General features: G+C 26.7%; 1 protein-coding gene across 3 annotated transcripts in view; it reads left to right on the top strand.

Moving 5' to 3' along the window:
• LOC107441829 (calcineurin-binding protein cabin-1) overlaps positions 1 to 16,933 on the top strand; it is a 74,007-nt gene that overhangs the window by 27,154 nt on the left and 29,920 nt on the right. For 2 of the 3 annotated variants that reach the window (XM_071184738.1, XM_016055212.4), the window contains exons 16-27: positions 1,196 to 1,273; positions 1,368 to 1,407; positions 5,148 to 5,227; positions 6,791 to 6,927; positions 7,019 to 7,089; positions 7,920 to 8,004; positions 9,168 to 9,307; positions 10,536 to 10,616; positions 11,344 to 11,456; positions 11,791 to 11,967; positions 13,742 to 13,903; positions 15,191 to 15,395. In XM_071184738.1, coding sequence (XP_071040839.1) covers positions 1,196 to 1,273; positions 1,368 to 1,407; positions 5,148 to 5,227; positions 6,791 to 6,927; positions 7,019 to 7,089; positions 7,920 to 8,004; positions 9,168 to 9,307; positions 10,536 to 10,616; positions 11,344 to 11,456; positions 11,791 to 11,967; positions 13,742 to 13,903; positions 15,191 to 15,395 — 1,369 coding nt within the window. The remainder of the gene's footprint in view (positions 1 to 1,195; positions 1,274 to 1,367; positions 1,408 to 5,147; positions 5,228 to 6,790; positions 6,928 to 7,018; positions 7,090 to 7,919; positions 8,005 to 9,167; positions 9,308 to 10,535; positions 10,617 to 11,343; positions 11,457 to 11,790; positions 11,968 to 13,741; positions 13,904 to 15,190; positions 15,396 to 16,933) is intronic. The other variant, XM_071184741.1, reaches the window with a different exon arrangement.

Below are 16,933 nucleotides of genomic sequence, written 5' to 3'. Positions count from 1 at the left end.
ATCTTTGTTCTCACCTAGTTATTTACCATCTAAAATCGTATTTAATAACAAAAATTTTAAAAAAAGCAAGAACGTAATGGCTTTCATAGCGCAGCGATTGTAAATAAACAGCAGAAGGGCACGGGTGACATCAATTGGTGAATAATCACGTGACTCCCTGTTTCAGACGAAAAATAACCAAATAATTAGCACTCTTAGAAAAGGAATAAAATGTTTTCTGGGATTTTGAATGCATTAAGATTTTTTTAAAAATTGACTGTAATTGTCCATTATGCCAATTGAATTTCTGTTTTTATGAGGTTTATATATATATATATATGGTAATGAAATTTTATAAGAGTTTGAGTATAATTTTATTTTGTTAGTGTATAGTTTATTATTATTTTTTTTACAGATACTAAATTTTTTATATTATAGTTAAATTGATTGAGTGAAGAAAAAAAATAAATTTTTTTTTATCATATGATTTATTTTGTATTATTAAATGCATTTTCTATGCAGTAAAAAATTTTATATCTTTAGTTACTTAAACTGAAGATGTATTTTTAAGTTAGAGAGGTTACGAGCTATAGCCCCTTAAGAATTTGAATATTGAGAAACCAATAATATTCTGTGAGTCACCAAATATTTTTTTGAAGAGCAGCAATTATGCGTTCCATCTGATTTTTTAAAAAAAAATTATCATTCCGAAAATTTTACACTAGCTATTTTGCTATTGTAATTATCTTCCCTTGTATTTTAGTGATTTTAAGAACTTGAATATTTTCACTTTCTTTGACTAAACTCTTCAATTAACATTTCTTCCATCCAATTTTTTTGCCTATACAATTTTTATTCATCCATAATCTATTTTTCTATCAATATATTTTTATAAAAAAATATCTCGTTTTTTAAATTTTAATAAAATTTTACCTTCCACATCTATATAAATAATCAAAAATTAGAATTTAACTTCGAGGATTTTCAAGTTAGCTTTAGATGAACAAACAACATCTTTTGTACTCTCATATAATTCAGAAGTGACAAGTTTATTGAAAGAACATGTTAAAGGGCATTTTAGTTCAACCATGCCCTTTAAATATCGTCTAGTATTTCATCTGTTCAATTTTTTTAAAAATTAAATTTGAGTTTTATTTATGTACTCAAACTATTTGCTGTTGTATTTTTTATCATAAAATATTTCTAATATTTGTAGGCCAAAAACCGTTATTGATGTTTACTGTTCAGCATTTCAAAGACTGAGAAAACATATAACTGTTCCAAATATTTTCAGGTAATTAGTTTTAAATGGCTTCATAGTTCTTTTAGTTTTCTTCATTTGTTGCGCAATTAATGTATTATTTTTGAACTTTTTTGTTTACTTTTAGTCAATCAACTGAACTGCGTCGTTTAAAAGAAATGGGATATGTAAGTTTTCTTTTAACTTATGACAATTTTTTTATGGATATTAGTTTTTCATAATAAGACCTAACAATTTTCAAACAAAAAACCTTTCTGAATATTTTTTTCCTTTTTTACATTTTCAGTTAGACATATGTTTCAGTTGAATTTTTTAAAATATGTTTAACTTAGAATTCAAGAATGTTTTTTTTTAAATTATTTTATATTGCATTTAGTTCTATATTCATTGACTAAATTGGAATTGCTATCTTCAAAGATTTAAATTTTTTTTTCTGACTAGGTGATAAAAATTTTTATAAATAAGTTGCCTCACAACATATTATTTCATCATATTGTTTAAACTTGGCAAAATAATTTTTAATTATCTAAGTTAAATTCCATTATAATATTTAACTTTAACATATATGAGTTTAAAATAAATAAATGAAATAAAAAAAATTGCTGGTGTTTGTTGATCAATTGAGATAGGTAACAAAGTTCAAAATGTAGAGAAAACATGGAAAAAATTACAGAACAATGAAAAAAGGGCGAAAAAGAAAAATTATAATAAAAAGAAACCGGATAATAATAGGAAACGGAAAAAAATCCGTAAAAAGGAAAAAATTAATAAAAATCCGGAAAATAAAAGATATCATGTTTTCATCAGCTCACATGATTATATCTGCAAAAAAGGAGTGCTTTCTAATATTGTATCAATGTATCCAAAGCAAAATATATCAATACAATAGTGTGAGGAGCACTCAAAAAATTTTACAACAAATTTACAACAAATAAAATAGAACACATTGAGTAAAAATATCACGTTAAAACAGGAAATAAAATAAGAAAAAAAAAGGAAAGAAAAAAACAGAATTAAACATAAAACGAAATCTATAAAGTGAGTAGCGAATTCAAATGAACTTTCATAAACGGGAAATTTTTTAAGAATGATTTAAAATATTTTCATAACGAGATTGCCAGATTACAAAACATGAAACCAAAAGTGCAAATTGAGGTAGAAGCGTAAAAGGAGGGGTTTTGTATTAAAGTGCATTCTTACTGCAGTACTGAAGTGTGTTTGATTTTCTTTATATTTTATTTTCTGTTTTTACATGATATTTTTACTTAATGTGTTCTATTTTATTTGTTGTAAATTTTTTGTAAAATATTTTTTTTCAGTGCTCCTCACAGTATTGTATTGATATATTTTGCTTTTGCTATATTGATACGATATTAGAAAACACTCCTTTTTGCGGATATAATCGTGTGAGCTGATGAAAAGATTATATCTTTTATTTTTCGGATTTTTATTAATTTTTTTCCCTTTTTTGCGATTTTTTTCCAGTTTCTCATTATTTTTATTATTATTTTAATTTTCCCATTTTTTCATTGTTCTGCAATTTTTTCCACGTTTTCTCTACATTTTGAACTTATTTTATGAGTTCTATTTACTTGCAGCTTATGCACAGTAAATAAAACTTATTCTTCTTCTTAATTTTCTTCATGTTTTTTTCTTTTTTTAATTTTTGTATATATATATATATATATATATACATATGGGGTGATTCTCACGAAATACGACAATTGACAGTCTTTTGCTCCAAGATCAAATACTATACTACTAAAAGAACTTTTTGTAAAAAAATTCAATAAATAGCATTGTTGTTAGCATTTTAAAATGTAAATTTGCACTCGCATTGGCTGTTTTGTATATTTAAAAAATNTCTGTATACATATATATCTGTATTACAGAAAAAGTTATGCAACTAATAGTAAGATCTATCTTAGATTTGCATTTTTTTAAAGTGATACTTACACAATCAATTCTTAGTAGGATAACCCTTATTTTTTAAGACAACTTCACAACATCTTTTCATGGAGTGAACGAGTATTTGGCGTTCATCTTTCGTAATCACATGGTGCCAAGAATCAATTATAGCTTCAATAAGTTGTCTTTTATTGGATGGACGTTTTTTTCGTACAAGAATTTTCGAATGTCGCCACAAATTTTCAATTGGATTGAGATCAGGGCTGTTTCCTGGCCATGGTAATATATCTATGCCTTTATTTTGAAACCATGCTTTGCCTACTTTTGCTGTGTGGCATGGAGCTGAATCCTGCTGAAAAATAAATGGTGCATTGTTGGGGAAGATATCCCTGATAGAAGGTATCAATTTTAGTTTTAAGGACAGTTTCGATGTATTTTTTGGAATTCAGGATGCCATCAATCACTTGAATTCGGCCTACACCATCTGCAGACATAAATGCCCAAATCATGACATTTGTTGAGTTCTTTGTAATTGCTTCAATGCAATCAGGATGAAGTGCTTCCCCTACTCTACGTCTCACGTATTTTCTACCATCACTACCAAAGAGCAATATTTTACTCTCATCGCTCCAGATTACTTGCTTCCATTGATTTTCTGACCATTATATGTGTTCTTTTGCCCACTTAACTCGTTTTTTGCGTTGCTTTTAATTTAAATATGGTTTTTTCCTTGGAATTCTAGCTTGTAGTCCAATCCTGATAACCTTCTTCTTATTGTTCTTGAACTTACTGCAATACCCGCTGCATTCAATTTACATCTAATGGCATCTGATGAAATTTTTCTATCTTGAAGGCATGGCCGTTTAATTTTTCTATCAGCAGTAGCACTTGTGCATTTTTTTCGTCCTGATTTGGCTTTATTTTCCACTGATTTCGTTTTTTCATAACGTAAACAGAACTTTCGTACACTAGAACAAGTCGCTGAACCACCAACTTGTCTTGCAATTTCAGCATAAGAGAGGCCATTTTCTCTGTATGACAATTTGGCTTCTTTTTGTAGATGTCCTATTAGTTCTTCTTGTTGATGATATTGTTTAAAATTAGTTTAATTAAAAAAAAGGACTTTAAATATGTAAAAACAGCAATACTCTATTTAATTGTACTAGTATGCATCATTCTGCAAAATATTTCCACAACAATAACTCTTATACCATCCAAATAACCTAAACTATAGTTACAGACATTTGATTGGTCCTAAGAACAGTGTTTGCGATTGGCTAGTATGCTTTTATTACAAAACACGTCCTTATTCAAAATGATTTGTGTTTGTTTGTTTTACTAAATTGAGCATAACTTTTTTTGTAATACAGATATTTTAATTCTGCTTTCGTTATTAAATTCTACATTAAATTACCTTCAATTTGATATCTAAACATTTGTATTTAAGTGAAAATTAATATATTCTACAAGTGCACAAAGTTGAAAAACATGAAACTTTCAAAAAATGTCCACACTTTTGGCCACCACTATATATATATATATATATTTAAAAAAGTTGTGTTATTGTACTTAAATACATTAGAAAATCAAATTTTTAATATCAATCTTTCTTGTGGAAAAGCAAACTTTGTCCGTTCTTCTAAAACCTGAAAATGAATGTTTTGTAAAATTTCACTTAGTTTTTTGGGATTTCATTTCAATTATGGTCTTTTACTTTTTTTACCCCTTCCCTAACCATCATTATAGTTATCAAATCTGGAAAAATAGTTTTTCATAAATGAATTTAAAAAAATTTCCAAGCAGTTTTCAATCAACAAAAAGCTACTTGCTCAGATAACATTTGTTGAAATATATGCATTTGTTTTTTATTGATAAGTAAGTATCAACATTATTGGCAAGATGCTGAGCAAAGAGAAATCTAAGCATTGTACCTTAAAATAATATTGAAAATACAATAATATTTTAAAAATGAATATTATAATGGTTTTTTACATTCCAGGCCATTCTTGTTTTTTGTGAATTTAAAGTTGACAAGTGGTATCTAAGTACTGGTCATACAATGTCATTTTCACCTAAAGGGTAAGTGATTCATTTCGAATTTTATCTTAATTATTTAGTTTTGATTACTTTTGATTAGAGAGAAAGGTATTAGAAATGGGAATGCAAGAAGCTCAATGAAATGAACAACACTTGAAATTTTAATATTGTGATGTAGTAAAGTTAAGTGTAAGCTTAGCCTATAACAAAAAGGAAAATATTTGCCTCATCTTTATTCATAACCTATATAAGCCTTTACAGGCTTCAAAGCATGTTTGATACCTATTGTTAAGATCAAACAACCAAAATTAATTCCATAACAGAACCAGTTGAACCTAGTTTCTGACTTTAAAGTTCCATGGAAGTTAAAGAAAAAAAAAACTAAACAGAAGCTCTGTCCATCTTACAATATGCACTGTTATAGTTATGAAGAAAAAAATTTTACTGTATGAAAAAGCCTACACAAAAGTTTAAAGTGCACTTGTAAATTTTTTTTCTGTTCTCCTTAGATATTTTTATTTTAAAATTAAAGATAACTGCTTAAATTAAAAATAAATTTTAGTTGCAACTAAAATTTTATAAAGAAAGATTGTAAATTAATAAGGAAGTTATTTAAAAAAATATATATTTAGTAATGTTGCACTTTATCAATTCTGATGTCCTGAAATTAAACCTTATTATTTCAAAATATGTAATTAATAATTTTAATTCATTATATAATATTTTCTTCGATGCTTGGGTTGGCAAAAAACATCAATGGTTCCCATATTATAATTAGTAGTTTTTATGAGTATCAATAATTATTTGTGTGAAAACAAAGTTCTATACAGACAAAGACAAGGAAATAAGTACTAGGAGTTTGATCTAAACAATTTATCTGTCTCTAAGCAACTAAGTATTTATAATTGATGTTCAGAATTTTATTTCTTCTTTAAATAGCAAACTAAGTGCTATTCTTAAACTATGGACAGAACTAATCAAAATGCTTTAGCTAAGTCTCAGACACAATGTAGAAACGTAATTATTTTTAAATTCAAGTAACAGAGAAAAAATAAAATTTGAAATAATTTACATTTGTTACCCAACTTTGTACAAAATAGTAGCTACTATTAATAATATTCTGTATACATATATATAATAATAATAAACAGCTACTTAAAACCTGAAAAATAAATAATAATTTTGTTTATTTAAACACTACTAAAATTATTACTAAATTAAAATTATTAAACTAAATTATTTGTTCGCTCAGTCGAAGCATTGTAAAATGTTTATTTCTTTGGTTTTCATGAAACAGAAGGAAATAAGTTACTTTTATAGAATATAACTAAAAATTAAATTTTTTATTACAAAAATAACCAAGTTTAAATTATTTAAAAATTAAATTAATAATAAAATTTTCTAATCATATCTTAATTTAGTTCTTAAATTTTTTTTAAATGCTACTTAGACATAGACTTGAATCTGTGCTTATAAATTTCTTGTGAGACTTTTTTAAATTTCAACTGCAGTTAGTTTCGAGCTTTAAACTACCGCATTTAAATTTTAATCATGAAAATTTGATTTTTGGTCTGTATGTTTATTGTATTTTTTCTTTTCAATTAGAACATCCTCTACATCAAATCTCCAACACGGTTCTGAAAACGTTGGAAATGATTTTCATTCTGATATGGAATTTCTAGTACACCTAACAGTCAGGAGAGATGCTTTAATTGAAGAGTGGCTAACGTATTCAATTCGTGGTGAGCTTTTATAAATATAAGCATTCAAAATGGTGCTTGCGAAAGTTGTAATAATAATATTAGTATAAATGGAAATTGTTTTTTATTATAGCCCTGTGGTTGAAAACCAAATTTCATAGTCTTGAAGGAGAAGTTGATTTAGCTGTATGTTGTATGGGAAAGGTATGAATACTTTTAATTTATTCTTATTTTTTATAATAAACATTTATATTTTCAAGTTTATAATTTTTATCACTCATTTTGTGTATTTAGTCATAATGAATTTCACTAAAGTAAGTCCACACATTTTATAAATGGGGCCTTAACTTAAAAAGTTATATTTTGTTCTAATATAAGGTATTATTTGAAGTATCCTAGGAACTTTGTTATGTCTTACTCTCATAATCATAATTAAATTTATCAAAAATTCTATTGCTTAGTATAAAACTTATAGCTTTTTATTTATCAAGCTTTATTAGAAAAAAGGTATTAAAATGTAAAAGTTATTCAATTTTATTAAACTTTACAAATTTTTAAAAATCTTTAAAAAATAAATAATATGATCTCTTAATTTTAACCTTAAAACATGCCAAAGTGAAGGAAACATTCTACTATGTTCCGCAATAGTTTTTTAAAATATCTATTATAACTTGAGACAAATTAAAGAAATTTATCGAACTCTTTCCAGTTGCCTAGTAATGGAAAGAAATATAATAAAATTCCTTTTGAGCTGTGCATCATTGGACAACATTTTCCTACTACTACCTTACAATGTTTAGGGGAAATTTCTTAGAAAAGCCTGTTGCTTAGGAAATATAGAGTAAGATATGTTATCACTTGAAAAAAAAATTATTAAATACTTCTGAATTGTCTAGCATTGGAGGGGAATTTGGTTAACATTTCTTTTGAACCATGACAAATAATTTTGTGTAATATTCTGTTCTACAGTTGTTGTTGTGCTTGTGCACATGAAACTAAGTGTTTTTATGATATTTTTTATTTTTTTCTTACAGTTGTGTGATGTTTTCAGTGATGAAGAAAATGTTCCAGCAAAAATTATAGTACAGAATATTAGTGTTAATAACATCATTACAGCTAGTAAGATGAATCTTTTTATTGTTCTAAGATTTTGTTTGAAAGAATTTGCTTGAAATATTAAGTTTATTTTAAAAATAAATGTTAATGTTGCATTTTTTTTCTTCAAAAAATAACTTCCTATTTTGAGTTTTTTAAAATATTTATTATAACTTTCACCTATACTTTTGTTTACCTTAGAATAAATTGTTTATACTGGGCAATGTTTATTAGTTGAAAATACTTTTCTTTTTAAAAAATTTAACGTAATATACTTGTGCTAAAGTAAATTTTGTTCTAAAAAATTTAAACAAAAATGCAAATTTTAAAGGAAATAATTGGGCGTTCTTTGCTGTATTTTATGCATACTTTATAATAAATAAAAATGCAAAGTTATTTTATTTGAAATAAATGTGTTTTATTAATAGATAGAAAATACTTTAAACTAATTTGCTGTTTTAAAATGCTAAAATGAAGTATTTTCATAGAATAAAAATTAGACCTTATGAATAAAGAATAAAGTGTGCATTTAAAACTGCTGGATAAGAATAAATTATGCGTGTTCTAAGTTGTGTAATTTTCTTGAATGAATCTTCTATATTTTTCTCTGCTTTGTAGTAACTTTAGAGTTAACAACTTTGTCCTTGTTTGTGCAATATATTTATTTATATGGGCCGGGATAGCCTGGTCAGTGGGGCGCTGGACCCGTGTCCGAGAGTTCGTGGATTCGAACCCCGCTGGTCGAAGACTCCCCGTGTAGTTGGTGACTGATGCACATTAAAATTCTCTCGAGTCGCAAAGTCCTCCATGTTCCCATAATAAATCAAACCTCTGGGGGTACTGGATTGGAGATCGATCGTTATCTGATTCAGGTCAAAATTACGATCTGTGGATGTATGAATGGATCCGCCTTATAAACAGGTATGACGTATGGTGTGGTAGAAGTCAAATTCTTGGCCATAGATGGCGCCACTGAAGAACAAGAATCGCACACTCTGCCTTAAATTTGCTCGGTTTCACCAAGCAGGCTTGCCCGTGTGGCAAGTGGCATTAGAACCAACCAACCGAACCATTTATTATGATCTAAAAGCATGTTCATCGATATTAAAATAATTTTGGTAAATGTATAGACAAATCAAATGTATTAGTGGCTCACAAATTTTTATTCTAATGTTTGTAATTTTAAGGTAATGTTCAACAACAGCTTGAATCTCTACAAAGATGCCAATCTTTAGAAGAAGTACAACGATTGTATGAACATAAAGACTATACTGCAGTTGTAGATCTTCTTGTTTTGTCATTTAACCAACCACGGACAAAACGAAAGGTTTATTATTTTTTTAAATTTATAACATTTGTACTTATTATGCTAAGCTTTGATGTTAAAACTCTTTATCAATGAAAAAAATAACCTCTAATCAATTTTTTTTAAAAATGGCTACTCTTGCTTAGGCACAAATTCAAAATTATTGTGAAAAAGATGGCTTTATTCATTAAATTTCAATCCATGAAGGAGAGGAAAGGCTTATTATCTTTAAAATATTTTTACATTATTGGTACTTGTTTTGCTAAATCTTTATATTAGAATTTTTTATCATCAGACGAATCACAAATTCGAAAAAAAATTCTATAATCAATTATTAAAAAAGAAATGCTCCATTTTGATCTTTTAACCCACAAATGCTGATTCATAGTTCTTAGTTTATAAAGCAAACCAACTTATAAAGCATTACCTATTATTTGCTATAAATATGCAATTAATTTGTATTTGTTAGAAAGAAAAAGAATATTGACTGTAATTGATTAGTTAGCTTAAATATATTTTTCTATTATTAATTCTTTTTAATTGTTTCCACCATTTTTCCTTTATTTTGTGTTCATACATTTTGCAATTATTTATTATTCTGAGAAATCTCAAAGCATTGTGTGTATGATTTGTTTTTATCCTACTTTTAAGCGATGGAAGATGAAAGAAAATATTTTGTTTTGTTTTGCAGTTTGCAAATCTTTACTTTTAGATTTATTTAATTTCTTTTGAGGAAGGACAGACATTTTTTCCTGATTGTGTGTAAGGTTTCCCCATTGCTTGATTAATAAATAAAGTTATGTTCACATAATAGTGATAAAAATGGCAAAAGCTTTGCTGAAGTTTATGTAATATTTTTTTTTGCCATAAAGTTTTTAACATAATGTTTTGTTTTAGTTCCTTACATTTAACAATAAAAAAAGAGTATTTTTTTTTAAAAAATTGGTAAGGTTAGCATTTAACTTTAAACCTAACTATTTAAATCTTTTCATGACAATCAGCTTGATATATGCATTGACTATATTGCAATTTCCATATTAATATTATTATTGGAAGGATTTTCTTGCACCTGAATTTATTAAGAAGAGCAGTTTAAAAGAAGTTTATTTGTAATAAAATGGGAGTTTTCATCAGTGAAGAATGCAAAAAATAATTTTTCTTAACAAAATTTCCTTTATTTATTTTGTTTTTTAAAAGAATTATAATAACCTTCCATTTGAGCTAATTTTATTTGTTATTCTTTTAATAGCAAAATCTTGATGGTGTTCCAGAGAGACATGCACAGCTTCTACTCTTACAAAATTCTTTATGGAATTTAGAAAGATATAAAGTAAGTTTTCATTCTGCCCTTAATTTATTTTACTTTTTCCTTCAAATATAATTTAAATGCTTTAACTAAGGATATTGGCATTGTCTTATCTATGATATGAATCTAAGGCAACACTTACCGTATTTATTATTATTTGTTTAAAAAATTGCTAAAAGTGCATTTTGAACAATAGTGTGACAATCTTTACAAACTGTAAGAATTATACATGAAAAATAAATCCTAATTATTTATAATAATAATCTGTAGAACCCAAATTTTGAAACACTACAAATTATTTTCAGATGGAAAATGTTTGTCAAACAAATAACGTGGAAAGACTGCAGAGTTTATTCTTAAAACTCATTTTAATTATTTTAACAGAAAGAACCAAAAATTAGAAATTCTAACTACGAAATTGTAAAGTGTGAAGGTACCAAATTGTGTGACGAAAAATTAAAAATTTATTCTTTTTTAATTTATTTAATGGAAATTTTCTTATGTAACATGCTAAGTAGTAGTATATGTTAGTGTTTTAAGCACCAGCATGCTATAAAAGGAAAAGTAGCATTAATTTATTATTTTTCTTAAATTACTTAAAGACAATTATTTTTTGTTTAATGTGATTTAAAAATGTATCAGGTAATGTAAAATAACCAGATCTTGATTTTCATTGATATATGTTTTGTATATCTATTTCTAAAACAGCATGTCTTGGATACTATTAAATAATTCAAAATTTTTAAAATAGGAATGTGTCTATTGGAGTGAAGTATCATTTAATGAAGCTTTGCAGCAATTTATGAATGCAGCGAGATGTGATTGGTCAGAAACAATGGCTCAATTACTTCAAAAACTTGATAAGTAATTATTAAAATTTTTTTCTCATTTAATCATTAATGTGGCTTGCTGGCTGTTTTAATTCGTTATTGGTTAAAACATATTATATTTCTAATGTTTAATTTATTGAATTCATGTACATTCTTATCAAATTTTCTATTCCTATATTCTTGCTGATATAAATCTACTACATGAAAAAATGTATAAACAAACCCTAAAAATGTATAAAGGAAATTCTAAATTTTCACCAACAGGCTGTATAGTTCTTTGTTTCTATTAGAATTCATTTACAAAACTAAAGTGATCTTTGGGGAATAAGTAGTGATGTGGCTAAATGTTTCAAACATATTTTTTATAGTTGTGCTAAAATAAATTCTGATTACCTTGGTGACCTTGATGAATCCAAGCTGGTTCGTTTGACCCAGAATTTAATTCTTGTGATAGTGATACAAATGGAAAATTATGATTTCTCTGCTGACAATGCATCATCGCTTGTTGTGCTTCCTTGGATTATTCTGTATCGCTTGATATTGAAGTAAGTTGTATGATTGATACTATTTTTTTAAATTGTTTGTGTTATTCCTTGGTAGCTATAACTCTTTTAAAAAATTGAAATCTGATTTAAATATGTGCATTTTTCTGAGCTCATTTTTCTACATAATACTACAAAAACTCAACTTTGTAAATCATTTTTTTATTCTCGTCATTTTGTGAACGTGGATAAAAGTACCTGTGTCAACATATTTTTCAAAAATAATCAAGCTACCCGATTTTGATTCCTACTAAAACTCTAATTTGTTAGGAAGAAAATTGTTTTTTCATGTTTCATTTTAGAGATACTTTCAAATCTGATCTCGTAATTTTTTTCTTTTAATTGATGTGCTTAAACTTGATACTTAACATTACTGTTTTAATAAAGAAACCACACTTTCTTTTTTTTAATGAAAGCTCTATATTGTGTTAAAAGTAATGGCACCTCTGAGAAGTCTTAAAATTAGTTATTGAAATCTTCTAAGTTTAATTTATAAAAATGACTTCTGTAATACTTAGCAAATTATTATGAGCAACTGAAATATTTGACTCAACATGGCATTTATAATGCTTAACTTATAATCTATTTCTTAACTTATTTATTTCTGTAATCTTGATTGTAACTATATGTATGTAGACTTTCTCTTTGCCTAAATTTTATCACCCAAAACATCTAGATCCAGGGGGATACTAATATTAAAAAAATTAACCGTTTACATATTGAATTTTGATATAAAGAAATGTGTTCTAGTTGCCTTTGTAGCGAAAAATAGGATAAATCATGTTTAGGAATTTGACTTAATTGATATTTTAAGCTTTCACCATTGTGTTTACATCCAATGTGTTACTAACCTAACAGAAAGAACATTGTTTTGGTGACAGCCCATTTTAACCCACTGGCGGTTAAGGAAATGGGCAAAATTGGGAGAATGTTTCTCCCCTACACACTGTTCCCCTATCAGTTAACATGGGAAAACCGGTTTTGCTATGCAGAGAAGACTGCAGGTTAAAATGCGACTTTTTATGTGCAGAACCGTCAGTGGGTTAATATCATGAGATAACCTTACATGTGACTGTTAAGTTACTGATCTAGTTCTACCTTTACTCCAACATTAATCCAGTGAATTTATTGAAGTGGTGTCTCTAAAATATAATTTAATAATTTAAAACTTACTGTATATAAGATTTTGACTTTTTTTTTTACTGTATCTATACTGTATATAAGATTATGCATATAAGATTTTGAAACTTCTTACTTTTTAACGTATTTTAAATTTTGCTTTAACTACACCCATCTTTAACTTTTCATTAGTCATTGTTAGGGTTATAAGTTTGTTGCGACTCATATTTTTACAAAATATTGATATTTGTTCTGAATTCCGCAAATTTCTTAAAATACTACGATTTGCACAAAGCTTGTTGTGATATTGTGAATGTGAGATTTATTTGATTATTATTATTATATTTTTTGGGGGGTTTTTACTTACATTTAAAAAGCAATTAATACTTTTCTGGAGCTTTAAAACTATTGAAGTATAATTGGTGAAACGTTTAGGATCAATAGCAAACTTTAAGAAAATTGTTTGAAAGTAATCCAAAATCTATCAAGCAAGGTAGTCTTTCTATCCCTTGGATTATGTATTAAAGGTACCAAGTCTCATTAAAAGTTGTAAAATTTTAAAATTTCCTTGAATAAATCTTTCTTGAATTTTGATCCTTTTCACCTGTGACAAACTTGCAATCCTAGCCATTGTTAATTTAAAGTTATTTAATTTCAGTGAAGAAAAAAGAAAAGTGAAAAAACCTGGCTCAAAGGAGAAAGTATCTGAGAGTGGAAATTCTAAAGCTTGTGTTGGAAGTTTTCTAACCGACTTTGACCTCAGTTCAAAAATGCCATCATCACTTATGCTACTCTTTACAGCTCATGAATATCTTGGAAGGTATCATTTCATTTGCTCGTATTTCTTATAGTTTTTTTTTTTTTTAATAAAATAAATATCATAACTTAAAATTTCGCAAGAGAGATTCTGAAACTTTTATAACAACATTTTTAAAGCAATATTATTTCGCAATGCTTAAAAAATGTGTCAATAATAAATTGAAGAGTTAATTATAATGATAAATAATATTGTGTGAAATTGTCATTGAGAGGATGAAGTTTTATTATTGCTCATCAAAAGATTTAGACTCCTGCTGTTAATTGTTAAAGGATGACCTAAAGCACAAAAATTAAAATTAATTTCTACTGTCACTCAAAAGGGAGGGCAGCACAAACTTAGGTATTCCGAAAACATTAAAAATAACTGGATGTTTTTTTTTATAATGTTTTTGGCTAAAGAAAAGGTTATATGGTATCGAATTCTGAAGAAGGCAAGGACCCATCCTGGGTTGTTGTGTTACTGAAGAAGGATACGACCTGTTCTTACATTTATGTGAGTTATGAAAGCTTACTGTTACTATCATGAAAGATTTATTTGTTCTTATTTTATTTTTAAATAGTCTATAATTAAAAATTTTTAAACTTATAATTTTAACTTAAAGAAATGCAATTCATCTATTATCTGCTGGTACATTATTTATATTTCTGTTACTTAGACTTGCAATATGAACATTAAATCAATCTAATATTTTCTTTTGTTATTAAAAACTGCCTATAAAAAGTTATTTCATTCGTTTAACTCTTTATCTGTTAACCCAAATTCAATTTAGAGTAGAATCTGATTATTTTATTTGGCAAGGAAATTTTAGTATAATTTTGTCAAAGTCTCTTAACAGCTAAAAGCTATGTAGTTAATAGTTAATTTTTTTGATTAGTTTTATTAAAAACTAATAATGCTTCATTAAAATGTGCACTGATTTTTAAGAGACATTTATTTTGTCAAATAAATCCGCAAAATATCTTACAGAAAAATGTATTGAAGAATAATAAATGAGGGTATAATACTCTATATTTATGAAGTATAATAATCAGAAATGCAATTGGATCTCTATAAAATTTAATAGATAAAAATTTTTTTGCTTCTCCTTTTAAATGTTATTCAAAGGTTTTGTGGATGAAGGTTTTATTATTTTTCTTTTTGTGTTAACTTAATTATACTATTTTAATTTTTAAAAAAACATTAACCCTCAATTAATTGATAAATTAAACTAAATAAAATAAATTGAATTTTGAGTTATTTTTAATATTAGTTTTAATTGAAATTGTTTTTTTTTTTTTCTGCTTGAAGACGCTCATGGTGCACTGCTGCAGATGGATTGCTTCTTTTACATTGTATTGATGTGATGATGGCAGATTTGCAGGATTTTAAAGGTAATTCCTACCTTTACCGTGAAGATCTAGAAACCGGCTTGGAGCAATGCATATATTGTCTCTATGGTCACCCGCATAAACGAACCCGAGCAAAGCATTTACAAGAACATAACTCAAAACAGGTACTGTGATTGATCATTTTAATGTTGAACAAGTTTAGGTATTTTTCTTTTGAGAAATGTTCTGTTTTCATTTATGTTTGATTATATATTAACAGTATTTTGTATTTGTATCAGTATTTTGTGTTACTTTGATTCACTGCTTAATAAATTAAATAATTCTCAAAATATGACTTTAAAGGAAAGTATAATGCTGTAAAAATAACTATAGATGGGTAGATTTTCATATTCACATTATAAACTGCTTTATTCTAAGGTTTTGTAACTTAGTAAAAAAAATACTTTTTAAGCAGTTAATGCTTTTTTTTATTCTTATTATTCTGTCATGATAAAGATTTGGTCTTTTACTCTACTATTAAGTTTTTGGTTGTCTGTTTTATTATCTAGAGTACTTCTTTTACACTGAATTTTGTTCCATTATCAAAAGAAATAAATACCAAATGTTTATCTCAATATCATAGTAAGATGATAAAAAAATAACTGCTTAAAAATTATTTTTTCAAATTCGGAAGTCTTATAATCACATAGTTTATAGCGTTAATATGAAAATCTAATCATATAAATCATTTTTATAGGTTCAGAGATTGCACTGGATTTAACACTCTAAAGCATGTTTTCTTGTTAATCCTATGCTGTTGAAATATTTACTTTTCTAGAAAGCATGTTAGCTTAGATGCGGTTTCTTCTATCGAGTGGTCAAAGGTTCCAAATATGAGAGCATTGCATACAAAGAAAAAATAAAAACTGAATTTCTTCATTGATAGGTAGACATTTAAAATATAAATTGTACAGATTTGAAATTAAAAAGTGTGAAAAGTTAAATTGATTTATTTACAGAAAGAATAAGAAAATGATTCGCAATAGAATTTTTCGTTTTTATAAGGAGCGATATTGCAGTTTTTTTAGAAAATTAAAAGTTATTCAATCAAAGAGAATCTAATGATTTTGGTTGTTTCAAATGGTTTGGTTCAATTTTCTGCCAAAAATAAGTTTTCGAATTAGTATTTTAAAAGGACAAATTTTGACATTTTTCAGTGAAAAAAATAATTAGATATAAAGGAAGAATGATCGAAAATTAATCTTCACAAGGATGAGATTTTTCCGCTTTTTAGCGGATTTCCGCTTTTTCCACTTTTATCTCTTGAATTTCAGTTTTTTTTCATCAAAAATTCAGATTTTTCTGAAAATTTCACTTTTTTGTATAAGTATTCCGCTTTTTCAGAAAATTCACCGATTTTCAAAAAGAAACAGAAAATTCAAACTACATAGCTACCAATCCTTTCTCATTTTTACTTATTTTAGCTATTTTCTCCCCTTTTACTCGCAGCAGATAAGATTTTCCGAATTTTTTACCCACCCTCCAGATAGATCCGATTTTTGTAGTTCAAACGACGCTGCTTCTGACAAGCCTTTTGGAGGTCCTAAGCCTGGAATCTGCTAATATCTCGATTCTTATTCACACGATTTTAATATCAAACATAGCTTTTCATATTTGCGTGTTGCGATTCTTATTCACGCGATTTGAATATTGTACGTTGCGA

Source organism: Parasteatoda tepidariorum, chromosome 1 (genome assembly GCF_043381705.1).
Source record: "Parasteatoda tepidariorum isolate YZ-2023 chromosome 1, CAS_Ptep_4.0, whole genome shotgun sequence".
In the NCBI taxonomy this organism is placed as follows: Eukaryota; Metazoa; Arthropoda; class Arachnida; order Araneae; family Theridiidae; genus Parasteatoda; species Parasteatoda tepidariorum.
Note: the sequence above shows the minus strand (reverse complement) of the source record. Positions and strands in the feature narration are given on the sequence as shown.